At 48.9% G+C, this 18,647-nt stretch overlaps 1 protein-coding gene and 1 long non-coding RNA gene across 12 annotated transcripts in view; one reads left to right on the top strand and one right to left on the bottom strand.

Annotated features, from left to right (window-relative positions):
- The window catches only part of TNK2 (tyrosine kinase non receptor 2), a 40,022-nt gene extending 22,201 nt beyond the window's left edge, over positions 1 to 17,821 (bottom strand). Inside the window, exons 1-2 of one of the 10 annotated variants that reach the window (XM_074214753.1) lie at positions 17,693 to 17,821; positions 2,631 to 2,811 (exon numbers count right to left, since the gene is read on the bottom strand). In XM_074214753.1, coding sequence (XP_074070854.1) covers positions 2,631 to 2,793 — 163 coding nt within the window. In that variant the 5' untranslated portion in view covers positions 2,794 to 2,811; positions 17,693 to 17,821. The other 9 variants (XM_074214758.1, XM_074214752.1, XM_074214749.1 and 6 more) reach the window with 9 other exon arrangements.
- LOC141507261 (uncharacterized) lies at positions 5,264 to 8,874 on the top strand. Of its 2 annotated transcripts, none has more exons than XR_012474112.1 (3): positions 5,264 to 5,509; positions 7,332 to 8,017; positions 8,739 to 8,874. It is a non-coding gene; the product is annotated as an uncharacterized LOC141507261 (long non-coding RNA). The 2 variants fall into 2 exon arrangements; XR_012474113.1 differs by having other exon boundaries at positions 7,862 to 8,017.
- Positions 17,822 to 18,647: the final 826 nt, after the last annotated feature.

The raw sequence follows: 18,647 nt of genomic DNA on the forward strand, positions 1-18,647 counted from the left end.
AATTTAGGCAGAGGTATTTTTCTGATTTCCCCTTGGGAGCTGTCTTTTATTATAAGAATAATAGAGAAGGGTGAAAAAGAAGCACCAATAATTTTAGAGAAGAGGAAAAAAGATAAAATGTAATATAGAAAGAACCAAAAAATGAAACTAAACACTTTGAAATTATAACGACTAAGGTTAACTCCAGAAGAAAGTAGAGAAAATGCACCTCTGGATCTGATCTGCAGAGGTGGAAAACTTTAATACTGAATATATTGTCAGATAAAATAAATCTGATAAATGAATTTTTTTAACTCCTCTAAAAAAAAACTGTTACAATGTATAGCTCAGTGGGTAGGATAATGAGGGGGAAAATACATTCAGAAACTAAAATTATATAAATTCTAAAACAATAAAAATAAGGTATGCATGAGGTATGTCTGTCTGTCTGTTTAAAGAACAGGAGACAGACAGGTTAAGTGATTTAGATTAAAAATTGGAACCCAAGCCACTTGACTTACCCACTAGTGCTCAATCTACTACCCCATGTTGCCTCACTTAATAACAATAACACTATACAGTCAATCAAATCTGTTTAATCAAGTTTTAGATTTTTTAAAAATAAAGATAAAGAAGCAAATTATTAAAAAGCAAAAACAAATTGGGAATTTTTTTTTTAAATCTCCTACCCCAGGGTATATATCCTGAGACACTACACCCTCAGCCCAATCACCCATAGTAAGGGCTCAGGAACCCCTGCCCACATGCCAAGAAGAGCACGTGAACTGACTTTCTTTGGCACTCAGGCTGGATGCCACCAACAGGTCCTCTCCTCAGAATCAGGGGGAACTGCTGTCAGAGTGAAGGATTACCAACTGGCTATCCTTACCCTTCCTGCTCAAGAGCTAGACCCAAGCTCACAGCAGCTCCTCACTCCCCCCCTTCCTGAAGCCTAGATATACCTAGACATAGAAACCCACACACCCCTGACCCCAAGATCTTGAATCAAAAAAAGATATAACTATATCACACTTAATAAAGGCAGAGTATGATATAGGCTAAGCAAACACAATATACATGTTTTAACTGACAAGAATACCCCATCCTAGACAACACATATGCTTGATACCGAGTTTTTAGTTTTGCAAAGCAAGCATGTTCGCCACAAACCAAGCAAAACAATTAACAAATACCCACTGGGCACATACTATGTACAAAGGGGCTTGGTGCAATAACTCTGGAAGGATCTCGTGTGAAAGAGGGATTAGACTCAGTCTCTGATTCAATTCAATATTGTGGCAATGTGGAAAGAGTGCTGGGCCTAGAGTCAAGAAGACTCCTCTTTTGGAGTTCAAATCCAGCCTCAGATACTTACTTGCTGTGTAACCCTGGATAAGTCACTTTACCCTGTTTGCCTGTTTCCTCATCTGTAAAACTTGCTGGAGAAGGAAATGACTAACTATTCCAGTATCTTTGCCAAGAAAACCCCCAAATGGGGTTCCAAGCACAGTGCTAAGCAATGGGATTACAAAAAGAGGCAAAGCAGCACAACTCAGCTCAAATAAAGAAAGGAAAAACATCCTAATATTGAAAGCTAACCAAGAGCAGACCATGCTTCCTTGGGAGAAAAAGTTCCTCTCCCTCTGAAGAGCAGACTGGATGATCCCTCGATGAGACATGATTTAAGCACCTCCTTGTCTCTTGGGTAATAATGAGCTTGCTCCTACAGCCAGATCCAGGGGATGTCCTATCAACCCAAAGCTACTATAGATCAGCACAAAGCTGCAGAAGACTCTTCCAATTTTGTGACTCTTCATCTCATCTCACCTATCTATAAGGACCTCCCCTTGGGGAATGTCTCTGCTAGTCAAGTCAATAAGCATTTGTTCAATGCCAGTTAGGAGCTAGGCATTGTGTTAAGCACAAAGGGAGATTAAAAAAACCCCAGCCCCAAGGGACTCACCATCTAATGGTAGACATACCATGCAAACTATATTCAAAGAAGATGGACAAAAAGTTGGCAATAATCAACTGAGGACACCTTTTATAGGTCTGGAGAAAGGATTCCTGTACAAGATGAAATGATAGCAGGGATGTGAAAGAATCCAGGGAAGCCCAGGAGGTGGAGCTCAGTGGGAGAGCACTCCATACATAAGGGAAAGCAAGAAGGCCATTGTCTAAAGTCTAAGAAGTTTGTCAAGGTTGAGGTCGAATTATGAAGGGTTTTAAAAACCAAACAGAAGATTTTATACTTGATCTCTGAGGTAAGGAAGAAGCCATCAAGAGTTCACTGGATGAGGATTTGGGGATGGGGCATGACTGAGGGAAGAAGAACCAGACAGTTACTACAATATTTCAGGTGTGAGGGGATAAAGGCCTGGACCAGGATGGTCCAGGAAAGAACTTCACAATTACTTGTTAGAAATATAAGCCCCCTGAAGGCAGGAACCTAGTCTCTCCAGAATGGTGCTTACAGAGATTCCAGTTATGTACAATTTTCCCTTGAGCCCCATTCCTAATAGCAAAGGGAGAGCAGGCTGAAAAATGAACAATCCTGAGGGTAAAGGAGGTCAAAGGGCAGGTAGGCAATGACCAGAGAATGGAAAATAGGCCATGGTCAAGAACAAAGAGCAGTGTCCCTGCATACATACCGGGTCGGCCCATGCCAATCTTCTCCAAGTCCTCATTCTTGACATACTCAAAGTGGGACAGGCGGGTGATGTTGAGATCATCTCGGAGACGAAGGAAGTATTGCTGTAGCTGTACCTCGGCCAATAGCTCAAGCAACCAACCAGTGCCTTCCTCTGCCTGCATACTGCTTCCTTCTAGTCTCTGTGGAGGAGAACAGGGATGAAGACTCAAGAAGAAAGGGAAGAAGGGAGAACAGGAAGAATTCTCTCACCACCCTACTCATTCTGCTTCCTTGAATGACCTGGAAACACAACACAGGCAGTAAAGGGGCAAAGCCAGGTCTAAATGGTAGGAATCCTAAGGATGGGAAGGCCTACATGTCACTCCACACCCCCAAACATGTTACTTCTATGGTCCCATGACTGAACCTCAGTCCACCAATCCTGGACCCCCAGAGTTCTTAACTGTCCCATCAACACTGTTCCTGCTCCTCCAAGTTTCAAATGTTCCCAAAATGATACAGAGTCAGACTTGAGTTCTGATCTCAGTTGAGCCATTAATTTGATGTGCACCTTTAATAGAAAAGTCATTTAAAAATTTTTATACTCTTTGATCTTGGCATCTCCCTACCAGACATAGTACCCTAAAGAGATCAAAAGACAGAAAGAGTCCACGCAAGCCCAAATCTTCACAGTGCCCCTTTTTGTGAAAGTAAAACAAAACAAAACTTGGAAACAAATCAGACATTCATTGATTGAGGAACAGCTGAACCCACTATAATATATGAATGAAAGCAAAGAATGTAAGGAACTCTTTAGACCCATGTAAATTTGCTATATGATCTTATTCAAAGCAAAGACAGATGAGATAAAGAGACAATATTAAAGTAATTAGACAAAATAAAATTAAATTCAAATAGAAACATGAAAATTATATGTTACATATATTACATATTAAATTATATAGTAAGCCATATTTAATAAAGTAATTATGCAATACTAAAACGAAAACTATTAGGCAGCTGAATTTGGATTCATTGCCAAAGCCCAATCAGATCTTGAGAAGAGATAAAACATACTTCTTTCAGTAGAGAGATGAGGTTCTAGTGGGGTGGAATGTTGCAAACACTATCAGTTGGCTTTGCTTAATTGGTTTCTTTGTTCCAGGGAGGGGGAAGGTCACTATATTGGGAAATGATTGATATAAAAGAACAAATGGTTCCAATAAAATATTTGAAAAGAATCACTTCCTTTCCAAGTATAACCCACAGTTCTCTCGAATCAGGGCAGTGACTAGGCAATCTAAACTCTCAGCTTTGAAATTTTTTGATTCCACGCTAGCCAATGTCCCTTCATCAGTGTCTGCTTATCATACCAAGGCTATTGGGGAGTAGCTGGACTTGGCAGGTCCATTTTCTAGGCTGCCATGTTCCCCGCTGCTAATGGACACAGTAACCCTTCTCTATCCCAGCTAGAATAGCAAAGCCCTCCCCATGGTCCCTGACAATATAGCTGCTCTCTTTGGGGATGGAGGTGAGAAGCCAGGAAGCCAGCAGCTCAGTCTGCTGAGAAAGGCTACAAAGCCTTGATCAGAGGCCAAAGGACATACAACTTTCAGTCAATCAATCGACAAGCATTAATTCATCAATACTATGTGAAAGGCTCTATACTAAGCTCTAGGGATATGAAGAAAGGCAAAAACACCATCCTGCCCTCCAAGAGCTCACATCCTAATGGGGAGACAACACACAAACAACTATGTATTTTCAAGTTGATAGAGCAGACAGAAAAGGAAGAACAGCTAGGTGCTCAGTGGATAGAAAACTGGGTCTGGAATCAGACCAGAGTTCAAATTCACAAATTCAGCCTCACACTCACTAGATATGTGACCCTAAGCAAGTCACTTAACCTGTCTGCCTTAATCCATTGGAGAAGGAAATGGCAAACCACTCCAGAACTTCTGCCCAGAAAACTGTGCATAAGAGTCAGACACACCTGAATGATTGAACAACAGGCAGAAAGTAGTCTCAAAGAAGCACTAGCAGTTGGGGGGGGGGGGGGGCTGGAAAAACCTTTTGTCAAAGGTTGTATTAAATCTTAAAAGAAGACTTAAAGTTCCCTCTGTTGAAGCTAGGAGAGCCAGACAAGACAGTCCGGAATGACTTAACCTCACTGGAGGCACTTGCACTTGGGAGTGGGAGGAGAAAAGGAATGGAATTATAGGGTAAAAAAGGGTCTGCTGAGGAGAGAGAGAGAACATCTTCACCCCTGAAAGCTAGCCCTTTCATGAGATCTTAGCAATCAAATGCAGACCTCACTGGATACATAACCTCATGCAAAAGCATGCTTGTGTGTGTGTGTGTGTGTGTGTGTGTGTGTATATATGTAAAATACATGTGTGTTATGTAGAAAATGTAGACATGTTGACTATTATAAATGTTGTATATGGATTATGTACACACTCATGTGAGTGTGCACATACATACACATACACCCCTACCTCTTTCTAATAACATCCTCCCATGCTGATTCCCAGTGTCCACTGAGAAAAACTTGTACTGGATTGAGGATTTAAGACAAAAGGGAATTGGGGGAAAGAAGCCCCACAGATCAGAATCCTCATTCCCCCACAGAATTGTCAGTAGAATCTAGAATTCTCAAGTTCTTTTTTCTTCTGGTCTACCACCCATGGGCTATGTACTATTGGGGAGTGAACTCCTTGCTGCTCCCCTACTCACTGTGTAAAGACGCAACCGAAGCCGAGTCAGAAAAGGGAAAGAAAACTCCAAACCAGGGAACCGACGAAGCATCTCTGAGGCTGGCCCTAACCCTCTCACCCTCAAAAAAATAAGTGCTGCGTGAGGATATCACCAGGATTCCAGGACAGAGAGTCGTAAGATGTAGGAACCTCCTGGCCCCTAAGCCCAGGGCTCTTCTGCAAAGACACGGCAACTGGGAATTCTCCTTCAAAAACTGCCAACATTCCCACTCCCCAAAAGCTACTTCACAGGAGGGTGGCTGTGCTGCTCTCCTTCCCTGCTGCCCCTTCAGGACTCTCCCAGAGCTGTCTGGGAAAGAGAGCCGGTCAGCTGGCTGTCCTTCTCAGGCAGTCTCTGGGTCTTGCCTCTCCCACCGCCCAGCTCAGTGGTCACAGCACCAGCCCCCTCCTCCCTAGTTCCCCTCCCAGACTGAGTAGCTCTGGCATTGGCTGAGAAGAGACCTCTCTGAACTGTAGCCAAGAGGGCGGTGGGAGAGGGGGTTGGGGGTGGGAGAAGAGTGTGTGCTTCCTCTGGACCTCCCAGTCACCCGTACCCCCCCTCTCACTGTACACAAGGCACCCTGTCTGCTGCCTCCCAGCCCCCACTCTTCCAGACAATCCCTTAGACTGGGGTGCGGACAACTGGGGAAGGTCAGGTCCCAAAGGAAATGAGTCTTTTGGTCCCATGGGTGCCTGGCCCCGAGGCAGAGAACTACACAGCCCCTTTCCCAGGCTCGGAGGTTCAGGTAAAACTCCTTCCCACAAGATAAGCTCCTCAGATACCCTTCTTCTACCCCCTCTGCCCCCAAGCTTAGTTGTGTGGCTCCTGGCTCAGACCCCATATGTCCCCGTTGCCCTGGTGCCCGACGGAAATAGGGGGTTGGCAGTCAGCCAGGAAGTAGAGCTTAGACAGCCTAGTCAAGAGATGTGATGGGGGTGGGGGATCCAGGGGACTTCTCCTTCCCCTCCTCAAGAGGGGAGCCTGTCTTCGGCTCACAACTCCCAGACTCTTGCTCAAACTAGCCAGTACAAGTCCCACAAACGTCTCCCTCCCCCACCCGTGCCCCCCCAATGTCTTGGCTTCTGGTCACTTCAATCCTCCCCCCACTCCAGCTCAGAGGTTCTCGGAGAAGCCCCCACCAGACACACCTGACAGCTGCGGGAAGACTCCCCCTCCCCTGCCCCATCTCAGTCAGACCCAGGAGGCCCCTCTGGTAGGGAACACACAGGCTCTTGTCCCAGCCCAGCTGGCTGACAGCAGTGAGGGACCCCAGCTGGCTGGGGACCGGGAGGGAAGGGCTTGGGGAGTCCGGAGCAGGTTGGGGAGGCTCTCCCTCAGCTCCACATCCCCATCATCTCAGCCAAGTTCCTTCCGCTGAGCCCCACTACTCACCCTTCAAGGCTTCTGGCAGCTCCACCGCAACCCTCCACCCTTTCTATGGGCCAGAAGGGGAAGGGGATGGGAGGAGCGGACTGACTTCTGCTCCACCCCTCCCCGGCTTGCCCCCCCCCCCGGGTTTCTGGGTGAGAGTTGGAGGACAGGCTGGCCCACAAAGGGTTAAGGCCGGGTCAAGGGCAGAAGCCAGTCCTCCTTCCCAACACCTGGGGGAGGCGGGTGACCCTGGGTTGGGCTCTGGGGCTCCAAGTCCTAAACTCGGGTCCCCGGAGAGTGCCTGGACGTCCCCTCACACCCCTGCCTCCACTGTCCTTACAAGTGGGGGGGTCATCTGCTTTCTCTAGGGGCCACTGCCCCCTGCAGGCTCCAGGAGGAAGCACCAGGCCAGCGTTCTCCCTTCTCCCTCAGCCTCCCCTACCTTCACCAAAGTACCACTTTTTCATTTCTACAGGCAGGGATGTGCTGACCTCACCTGCCCACATACCCACGGGAAGGGTGGAGATGAGGGGGGAAAGGAAAGGGTGCCCTTACCTAATTCTGCTCATTTCTCTTATCCCCTCCCCCCAAGGAGTCGCTACAGAGCCTTCTCAACATTAGCCAAGCAAGGCTAGATAGGCTCATCCCCAGTGGTGCCCAGGTGGCAGGGAGCATGCAAACAGGACCAGCAAAGAGGAGACAGCCAAGGCCCACCGGCCTGGCCTGTGCGGCCCCTCCTCCCCTCTTTACCTTTCCTATTCTGCCAGCCGCATCACCGTCAGACCTCACCACTCGGGTCCCCTGAGGGGACCCCCACCCCACTGCCTTTCCTCCCCCAAAAGCATCCTCCCAGATCATCCCTAAACAACCCAAGATACCTATGAGAACACAGCCAAGGGCTCCCTGGGCCTCATCCCTGAGGGATGCTCAAGGCTGCCTTTCCCTCTCCCTCCTTTATCCCTCTTTCCCCTTCTCACCTTCAGGCCCCAAATCCCACCACCCATCTGGGAAGCCGGCTCTCCAGGCAGCCAGCGGCTGCTCTTCGCTGCCCAGCCCACCTGGGGAGGCTGGGTTCCCTTGATCACTGTCCTGTCGGTCCCCTCCCCCTATCTTCCTTCCCAGCTTCCATTTGGCAGCTGGCGACACAGTCTCAGCAGTGCTCATGCTCCCATCCGGACCAATGGGCCCGCCCCCACCGCTCTCAGCTTAGAAAGAAGAGAGACCCAGAGACCCGAAGGGGGAAAGACTCAGAGAGGAGAAGGACCCTCAAGGACAGAGGTTCTTCAGCCTTTTTTGCATATATTAGACTCCTTTGGCAGATTGGGAAAACCTACGGAACCTTCTTAGAATGTTTTTTTTAAATGCACTAAACAAAATACCTTTGATTAACAAAGGAAACTATAGTTAGCAAAAATAAAAATATAATTTTTCCCCATCCAAGTTCAGAGACCCCCTCAAATCTGCCCAAGGATCTCTTTCTTCCCTAGGTCTCATCTTTATGCACATGCACCGATCAGGTTCCTCAAAGTCACAGTCCCTTTCTCCCAGCCCCAAACTGCAGGGATGTTAGACCTTGCCAAAACCTCAGGGGTTAAAGTCCTCTTCAAATGAAGGCTCAGTTTGGACTTGGGGATACCACTGCCCTCTGGTATGAAGAAATCCCCCAGAACTATCTCCCTCCTTTAAGAGTAAGATACTAGGATCTACAGGGGTCACTTCTCACTAAGATGCATCTGGTCCAGTAGAGAATGGCTGGATCTACTCAACTTTTCCCTCCCACCCACCCCCCTTTAGAATATAGTTCAGATACCTCAGCTTGTCTTATTGGCAAGGCTTTCTAGTTCCAAGGAGGGGAGGTGTTCAATGCCAGGGTCCTAAAGAGTCTTCTTAGAAGGTGCTTGCCCAAGCAGAGAAGCGAAGCCTCCACCCTTTCAGTTCCTCTTCTAACTTCCTCCTCTTAACAAAGCTCCTAAGGCCAAATATTTCTCCTTCCCACCAGGGAACCCATCCTCCCTGCCTATCTGGAGCAGATCAGGAGCAAAGGACAAGATCGAGGCCTACAGATAGAATTCCCAAGATATGGACCCTGTAAAATAAATGCCTACAACCCTGGCAGAAGGGTGGGGAGGAGGAGGGGAAAGGGGAATGGAGATGGGAGAGGGGGAGAAAGAGGGGAAAAGGAGAGAGAGAAGGGGGAAAGAGAGGAGGGAAGGTGAAAGGGGAGAGACTCCACAGGACAGGCCCTGTCCCCTTCCTCCCTAAGTCTCACCTCTGCCTGGCATGGCTCTGACCTGCTCTCCCAGAAGCTGCTGTTTTAGTCTGGTCAACCCCAGGGCTAGTGCTGGATTAAAAAAAAAAAGTCCTCTTCTGGAGACTCCTCCTCTTTCTTCATCCCCCAGGGCCCCAAACCACCATACACACCCTCTCATTCCCCTGGCATCTGAAGCATCCACTGACTCCTCACCAGGTATCTGGGGCTGGCATTGGGACATCTCAGCCACGAAGGAGGAATGCCCTAGCAGCCTACTCCTGCCTCCCTCCTCTTTCATCCTTATTGCCCAAAAAAAAAAGCTTTAATTGCATACCTTTCCCTGGGAAAACCTCAGAGAGGGTCTTAATGGGGAATGAGAGGAGGGGAGACCCAAAGCTCTTATAATCATCTCTCCTCTTTTCTCTCTTCCTCTCTCTACATGGAACTCGAGGTCAATGGAAGGAGGGAGTTGGTTGGCATCCTGAATTGCAAGGTTTCATTCTGACCTTAAAATTGAAATTTTGTTTCTATGCTCCTCTTTTATACCACAGCTAAAATAGCTTAGGAAGAGATTGTTCCAAGGATACTTTATCAGGGACTCCTTTTTTGTCTATAGAAACCAGGCCTAGGTCCTTCCTCCTCTGGTTGGTGGAATGTGGTGACTAGCCAGTCATTCAAATAACCCAAGTTCCTCCTCCCCATGCCTCTACTGCAGGTTGTCTCCAGTATCCAAAAGATCTTTGGCAAGAAGTGAAAACAATCTCCCTACACACACACACACACACACACACACACACACAAAACCTTAGTCCCCTCCTTATCCCACACACCCAGAAAGGGAGTGACTGGTGCCTGAGATCTTGGCTACCTCCCCCCACCCCTACACAACCCCAAAGCATTCCTAAAGTCACAAATCCACATAGGAGAAGACTAATGATGCAATTTCCAGTCATAAGGATTTTTCAAAACAACCTACCATCGTTTAGGGAAGATATGCCAATCTATAGACCAGCCTAATTCCTACCTCCTCACCACTGGGCCTGGAGGAATGTCCCCAAATCTGGAACAGATACCTTGTTAAGAGCTAACAACATTAGGAGAGCCTTGCCTCCTTCACAACAGTGGTATCAAAACCTACACCATCCCTCTAATTCACCTGGTTTCTGGACTCTCAGGCCCCTCTGCTTCTGATGCCCCTCCACATCAAGTGCCAGAGAAGGGAATGTTCTCATGTTCTCCCTAAAAGCCCCAAACAATGACATTGTAACCCCAGTGACCCAGAGACCCAGTGGTTGGAGACAAGCAATAGGCTGAATGGTTTGGAGAAACAGATACAAGCAAACAGACAAATATAAACCTTTAGCCTCTTTTATGTCAAACTCCAGGGCAGCAAGACAACTCACCAGTCTTCTAATCGTGTCCTCCTGATTCTTTGAGGACTGGTTTAAGCTTTACACAGAACCAAGAATACAACATATTACAAAATCCTGGGTTCTCAGTCTATACACCTTTCTGTCATATGGTTTGGAGTGAAATAAGAGGAAATGGTAGCAACACACTACAGTGAGAACAGAACTTCAAATCAGGAAATCCAAGTCCAAATTTCCTGCCATCGCTAACGGTGTGGCATTAGGCAAGTCATCACAAAACTAGCCTCACCTTGTGGAACCTCAACTTTCTCATCTGTAAATGAGAGAGGTGGGTCAGAAAAGTTTTAAGACCTTTCCAGTTCTAGAGGCCCAGAGGTCTATGAACTCAAGGTCCTCCACCCTTCTAACAGACCTTCACTACAAGTACAAGTGAGTAATGAAAGGAGAGAGAGGTAAGGTTCACCTTTACACTGAGAGCTCTTGGCTTTTTACTGTTCAAGTAGCAAAGTGATTAACCAGAACTAAATCTAGTAAGATGCAGGAATCTCTGCCCCAAACTCTTCTGTTTTAATCCAGAAAAGTCAGAGTCTTCATGGGACAAGGAGATAGGGATGATGCCATCTGGGAATGCCAATCCTACTGTTCCTACTCCAAGCCTAGGAGTATTACAAATCTCTTATGGTGCCAACATCAATTTAATTCAAGTCTAGTCTCAAATAGTCTGTTCTATGATTACAAACCCTTCTCTGCCCCCTTGCCACAATCCCGTTGATTTGATAGCACATAAGGCCACTAAGTTTTTAAATGGATGAAGGACCTCACGAGGAGTTGGTATGGAGGAGTTGGTATGGAAAAGGCAAAGATTTGCTCAATGCAGATCATTCTGGGGAAAAACTCAGATGCTATATGGCAGGGACTGAGTCAAGGCAAGGTGTTCCAGTCCCTTCCCCACCCCCCACACCCCAGTACCTGGACACCAAGCAGGACTTAAGACTCTCCAAATAAAATAAGGGCAGAATTCAATAAGGTTAGAACAGGAGGAAACTATCATCTAAGGAGACAACCCCCACACCCAATAGAATCCACAACTTCCACCTACATATACTAGATATTTGAAACTGTTCACCTATACCCTATAGCTATAGGCCTTTAATAACCCTGTAGACAATGTTCACAAAATTGTTTATATTTGGGGAGAAGAGGTATTTCTCAATGCTTTAAAAAAATTTTCTGGAAGGAGCCCCTCTGCCCACTCAGAAAAGTATTAAGGATCTGGCTTGGCAGAATGAAGGGGGGGGGAGTCTCTATTTAGAGCCTGAGGATCTGAATTCAAATTCTGACTGTTACTGTCTAGGTGTGACCTTATGGAAGTCACTTAAGCTTCTCTAGGCCTTAGTTTCTTCAGCAATAAAATGAAGTGGTTTAAAGGAACCTATCTAGCTCTAAATATATAATCTTATGAAGGTCCACAACCATGCTGACAAGGTTTCCTGAAGACTTCAGACTTCTTGCCTTCCACCAGAAAGTCAAGAGTGGGTGGGGTGGCAGGAAAGAGAGGCAGCTTATAAGAGCACAGCCCTTCTGTAAGCTGGGTGGTGCACTGGACAGAGCACTGGCTCTAGAGTCAGGGACTCATCTTCCTGAGATCAAATCCAGCCTCACTTACTAGATGTATGACCCTGCGCAAATCACTTAATCCTGTCTGCCTCAGCTTCCTCACCTGTAAAATGAGCTGGAGAAGGAATTGGTACACTTCTTTGTCAAGTTAAAATTTATTAGGGTTGAAGGAATGCAAAAATCCGTATCTCCTGCCTCTTTTCCCCAACCTCAGAACTTTCCCAAAACTAGACAGAGGGAAGGACAGAGATTAATTAGCTCTAATCAGCCCCTGCCTATATTCACTCTTGTCCATTCCCAGCCAGAGGTCTTGGACTGAAGAGGTCCATTGTTAGGGCCAGAGTCCTCAGAATGGAGTGGGGGAAGAGAGGGACTGTCCGGGAAGGAGGAGCTGGGGGAGGGTTTATAAACAGGAATCTAGCCAAGATATGGTCTCCTTTAAGGTCCAGATCTCTCTCTGGACTGCAAGTCCAACCCCACTGTTAACCCCTTGGTCAGGTTCCTAGGGACTAGGTTCCCTCGCTATGGTGCTGTCTTGGGTTCCAGCCAGGATAGAGATCCTTGGTGCTGGGAAGGGTGGTATTCCATATGGAAAAGGTGTCACCTGAGCTTAGCCCTGATTCTGAGAGGCAGAGATGAAGGGGGAGAAAATTCCAGGCATGGAGGATGGGTTTATTGAAGAGAATAGGAGCCCAGTTTGGTTGGAACACAGAATCTGTCAATGGACTAGTATGAAATAATTCTGGAAAAGGAATTAGATCAATATGGTCCCCATATCTTAAATGCCTGGCTGAAGAGTTTACATATTACTTAGGGTTGGGGGGGGGGGGGCAGGAGGGTGGGAAGGAAGTCTTCTATCATCCCAATCTACGGGAGAAGAGAGCAATGTTTGATCACCTTCCTAGATAAAGCACCTAAAGGAAGTCCAAGTCTTGACACACCTAACTCAGGATTCTTTCCATTAAGCTTGATTTCCCTTTTCAGTCCTCCACATAATAGTTAGCATTACATAATGGTTTTAGGCATGAAAGATGCCTTATCAATATTTATGAGGTTCATTAGAATTTGTGAGGTAGGTGTTATTATCTCCATTTTACAGTAAGAAAACTGGTAGAGTTAAGTGACCAGGATCACACAGCCAATGCTGGATTTGAACTCAGGTCTTCCTAACTTCTAATTAAATTAATAAAAGTTGGTAATTCTGAAGAGGAAGGACTCAATTTCCTGAAAGCATTCTTCGACCTTTTCTTCTCCCCAGGGACCCTGGAGATGGGCAAAAGCTTAGAGATAGGACAATGTACTAGATCACAGAACCGAAGACTGTTAGAGCTAGAAGAGACTCCTCTCACACACAGAAGTTACAGACAAGAAAATTGAGGCCCAAAAAGACCAGGCCACAGAAATGATAGGCAGTAAGAGGATCTTCCACCCCTACCTAGCTCATGGCTGAGACCCCCAGGTTCTACACTGCACCAAGATAGCATCATCGGGGATAATAGGTTAACACTTGGAATCGGAAAGCCTTGAAGGAGGAGAACTCAGCATCAGAAAAAGTTTCTGAGCTCCCTCAGTATTTCCAACCGAAGAAAACAACAGAGCCTGGCTTTAAAAAGGAGGGAAAAAAATACAGTTAGCTGATGCAGTGCATAGTACACCAGCCCTGGAGTCAAGAGGACCCAAGTTCAAATATGAACTCAGACACCCAATACTTGGTTGGCTGTGTCATCTTGGACATTGCCTTGCAAAAAAAAAAAAAAGGGAGGGGGAAGAAAAATAGCCCTGATCCTGGATTCAGAGACCTCAGTCTAATACTCTTGATATGTCTGGTGATTAATACATGTTTCAATGACACTTGCATATGAAATGTAAGGCATCCCACTAAGCACTTTACAAATGTCTCCTTTGATCTTCACAACACCCTTGAGAGGCATCCCCATTTTACAGTTGAGGAAACTGAAGCAAACGGGCCTAAGTGAGATGCCCAGGAATATACAGTTAATAAGCAGCTCAAGTTGAATCTGAACTCACAACCTCTTGAACCCAGGGTCTAGTACTCTATCCACCCAGTCACCCAACTGACAACAGAGACATGGTCTTGGATTTAGAAAATTGAAGACTAGGTTTGAATACTAGCTCTATAACTTAATAGCTGTGAAATCCCAGGCAAGTTTTTCCCTCAATAAATGGATAGCAATATTTGCATTGCACAACCTACTTCTAAGACTTCAGTTAATAAAGTACTTTATAAACTTTAATCATAATATAACTATGCACTAACTTGGATCAGTTGTTATTATTATTGGATAAAGATATCATTCCAGTGTTTTTCTGTTTTCTTCTGACCTAAAAATTAACTGATAGCTTAGAAATAATGTTGTATTTTTTTATATATATATATATATATATTAAACAAAATCTATGTCAAATTGCTTGCCTTCTCCAAGGGGGTGAGAGGGGATGGAAAGAGAGAATTTGGGACTCAATTTTTAAAATGAATGTTATAAATTGTTTTTACATACAACTGGGAAAAAAATAACTGAATTTTTAAAAAAAGGGAATAAATGCAGCATTCCACAGAACACAAAAACATTTTAAAGAAAATGTTGATACAAATGAATTGTAGGAGGTTCAATGTCAGATAGCTAAATGTTCATTGTTGTTTTTAAACTTAGTCATCTCTAACATCACCAAAAACTGATAACCCAACAAGGAAAAGAATACAAATTAGCTTTAACATAGATTTGACCCATGCAGCTTCTCCTTCCTTCCCCCCCAATGGTTGATTAAGGAACTAGGACTAGTCACAGAGGAAACTGGGAATCTTGGGAGGGAGGAGGCTACTGGGTAGATCCTTCATATTCTCAGACAACCATCTCTCCAGGGTCTTCTCTGTCCTGCATAGTGGGCAGTGTCATGACCTGAAGTCCAAAAGACTAGAGCTCAATAACCTCTCTCAGACTCAGTTTCCTCTTCTGTACAATGGAGATAATAATAAAATCCATCTCACCAGGTTGTTAGGAGGACAAAGATAATAAATGGAAAGCAAACTTTAAAGAACTATATAAATCCTGGATTTTACCTATTATTAAATCTGATCAGTGTTTAAAGGCCTTTACCACCTTGACCCTTCCATGTCCCTACTTTCAGTTATACCAACTTTCTAGTCCCCACAGAACACTCCTGTGTCTCCAGGCCTGCAATGCTTCCTCAGAGCAGGTCAAATTCCATCTTCTAGGGGGCTGGGAGGCGGGGGGGTCTTTCCAAGTTCTCTCCCCAGCCCCTTTCCATCTCTAGTGCTTATCTTCCCTTTATATCTTTTTTTTTTTAGGTCTTTGCAAGGCAAATGGGGTTAAGTGGCTTGCCCAAGGCCACACAGCTACACAGCTAGGTAATTATTAAGTGTCTGAGACCCGATTTGAACCCAGGTACTCCTGACTCCAAGGCAAGTGCTTTATCCACTAAGCCACCTAGCCGCCCCCCCTTTATATCTTGAATGTAGTTATTTTCCCCATTAGGACATGAATCTCTCAAAGGATCATGCTTCTCCCCACCCATTCTTTATATTCCGAACTCTTAGCACAATGACTTGCACAAAGTAAATGCTTCTGAAATGCTCACTGACTGACATCCTGAGATGGCATTTAAAATCCAGCCTACATATACCCCCTTAGAGTACCAGGCCCCAGCTCCAAAGCCCACAAGCACAGCACTGTTCTTCCTTCTATCACCCTCTGCTATGAGGCCCATCCAGTCCAGCAACTTGGGGGGGGGGGGGGGAGAGAAGGAAGCACCAGAAAGAAAATCAGAGAAAAGATGAGAGAGAAGAGAAGAAAGAGAAGAGAAAGAAGAAAAAGAGACAGAGAGACAAAGAAGGGGGAAAGGGAGAGAGGAGAGAGAGAAAAGGGGAGGAGAGAAAGAAGGGGAGGGGAGTGAGAGAGGGAGAGAAAAAGGAAAAAAGGAAAGGGGAAGAGAGAAAAGAGAGAGAGAAAGAAGAGAGAGAAGATGGAGGGAGAAAAAAGGGGGAAGGAAGGGAGGATGAGAGAGGGAAGGAGAAGAAAAGAGGGGGAGGGAAGAAGAGAGAGAGCAAAAAAAGGAATGTCACAGACTGATAGTTTGAACCCAGGTTTTCTATCTTCAACTCCAAAGTTGCTTTTGTGCTGTTTTTCTTTCCCCCACTCTACTACCCTCATAGTACCCTACTACCACCCTCATAGAATACACAGCAGGGCAGAGGGCAGATCAGTAACTAGGGGCTGTGCTCAGAGAAAACAAGAAAGCTCCTAGTTTCCCCTCCAAACCCCACTTCCCCAGGAGTTCCCACCCCCATAGCCAACACAGAGGGCACAGGAGCCATGCAGGTCACTCACTGGAGCCAGGTTTCTGGGGTGTGGGTTCTAAGGGGGTGGCGCGTCATCACTGTAGAATTACGGTTCTCCAACCACGGCTTGGCAGGCGTGGGATGGGAAGCAGACAGACGGGTTTGGGTTTGGAGCGGGCTAACCGGCTCAGGCACAGCTGCCAGTGAGGAGGGCTGCCCCTCGGTCCAACAGGGGAAGAAATAGGAAGGAACTCCTCGGGGCAGCCCATTCCCCTCTCTCTAGGGATCAAGTCCCAAAATGGATGTCATTAGCCTATGGCTTCATTTAACAGAATTACTATGGTAGTAGAGGGGTCCCAACAAAAGTCATAATAGAAGACGTGACTGTACATCTTCCCCAAAATGGCAAAAATAAGAAAGGACTAGTGTGTTCTGTTTATAATGAGGTAGAAATAGGGCCTCTACCTCCCCACCCCAACCAAGGAAGCTGGAAAGCAAGAATTCTGATATTTCTAACCTTTCTTCCCTGGCTGTTGTATGGTCAGCTCAGGAAAGAGGAAAGAGCCTGAGCGCTAGTCGGATGGAGGTAATAGAGCTCAATAATCTGAGTCTCCCAAGTCTTTCTCCCCCGCCACACAACATCTTTGGAGGTTAGAGATCAGCTCCAAGCATTGGGTGTGGCAGCAAAAGGAGCCACCCCAATGCCAGAGTTTTGGTCTGATCTCCTCCTTCCTGAGGTGGAAAGGAGCCAAAGAAAGGTAAAAGCTGAAGCGGCACAAGCCTCACTCGTTGGCGGGGAACCCCAGTCTCGGTACTGGCTCGGTACTCACAGCTCATCCTAGTGCAGATTTAACCTCAAGGTAGGTCTCCCCGAGGGCAGAGGGCAGGCCCCCGGCAGCCACGGGGAAGAGGGGACCTCCCCCCCCCTCCTGCCCTCCACGAGGACTGCCTGGACTAGCGGCAAGGCTCCGGCCAGAGTCCCCGGCCCTGTTCTCGTGCTCTCTAGCGCTGGGACTCTAGGTGAAAACCTAAGCACGGGGTGATCCTAACTGCAGCTCCTGCCCAAGACGTGAGTAACGTGTCTTCCAGAACCTTCAACAGCAAGAGGAATGGGGCCTGGTGTCGGCATCTGCACCCGCCCCCTATGCCCACCGGTCGTCCCCTCCCCCGGGGCCAGGAACAAGGAGGCTGCGCGCCGCCGCGCGTGAGCCCACGGGGCAAGCTGGCCCTGGGGCAGTGCCCGCAGCCCGCGGCGGCCGGCCGAGGCTGGCCACACGGCGCCCTGCCCTGCGTGGCGTTCCCCGAGCCCGCGTGGGGGCCGTGGGGAGGCCCGGCCCCGCACCCCCCCTTGGCCCGCACACAGCGGGGCTCCCCCCCCGGGCCCCGTGAGGCCTTACCTGCAGCCTCCTCCGCCTGGCCCCCGAAGGATGCGGGGAGCGCGGGGCCCGGCTGCCACCAGCCTCCGGGCGGCCCCGCGCCCCGGGCCCCGGGCCCGGCCTCAGCGCCGCCGCCGCCGCCGCCGCCGCCGCCGCCGCGGGCCCTCCGGGGCGGCCTCCGCGCCCCTCCTCTCCCGGCAAGTTTCCTGAACGGAGAACTTCAGGGCCCCCTCCTGCACCCCCGGCCGCCAGTCAGCCTCCTGCACCCCGAGCCGGCCCTCGCCCTCGGCGCCCCCCAGCAGCTCCAGGCCCCTCCAGAGGTGCTGGGCCACTTGCTCCCGGCGCTGCTTGCCCGAGCCCGCGCCGGGCCGCGCCGGCCCCCGCCCCCCGGGGCTCCCCTCGGGGCTCCGCGCCGGCCCCCCGCCCCCCGGGGCTCCCCCCGGGGCGCCCCGCCGGCTGCGCCCGCGGCCCCGCGCCCTCGCCCCGCTCCTGCACCGCGGCCCGCGCCTCCCCGCGCTCCTGCACCGCCGGGCCGCCCCCGCCCTGCTCCTGCTGCTGCCGGCCGGGCCCCAGGCCCACCTCCTGCACCGCGGGCCGGCTCCCGGGGCGGCCCCAGGGCGGCGGGCTGGCACGGCCCCCGGGGGCGCCCCGCTCCTGCAGCCCCGCGCCCAGCCCGCCGCGCTCCTGCACCGGCCGCCCGCCCCCCTGCTCCTGCACGCCGGGCCGCAGCCCCCGCCGCTGCTGCGCCTCCCAGCTGAGCAGCCCGCGCCGGCCCAGCCGCGCCTGCTCCGGGAGCGCCGCGCGCAGCCCCTCCGCGGGCCGGGGCCCTCCCCCGCGGGCCTCCGCCGGCCGCGCCGCGCCCCCGCTGCGGATGGTGATGCCGGGCGGCCCGCGGCCCGCCGGGGCAGCCGCTCCCCTCCCCCTCCGCGGGCCCCGCCCCGCCGCGCCGCGCCGCCCGCAGGTGCCGCCGGAGCCG

This window comes from Macrotis lagotis, chromosome 1, assembly GCF_037893015.1.
Source record: "Macrotis lagotis isolate mMagLag1 chromosome 1, bilby.v1.9.chrom.fasta, whole genome shotgun sequence".
In the NCBI taxonomy this organism is placed as follows: domain Eukaryota; kingdom Metazoa; phylum Chordata; class Mammalia; order Peramelemorphia; family Peramelidae; genus Macrotis; species Macrotis lagotis.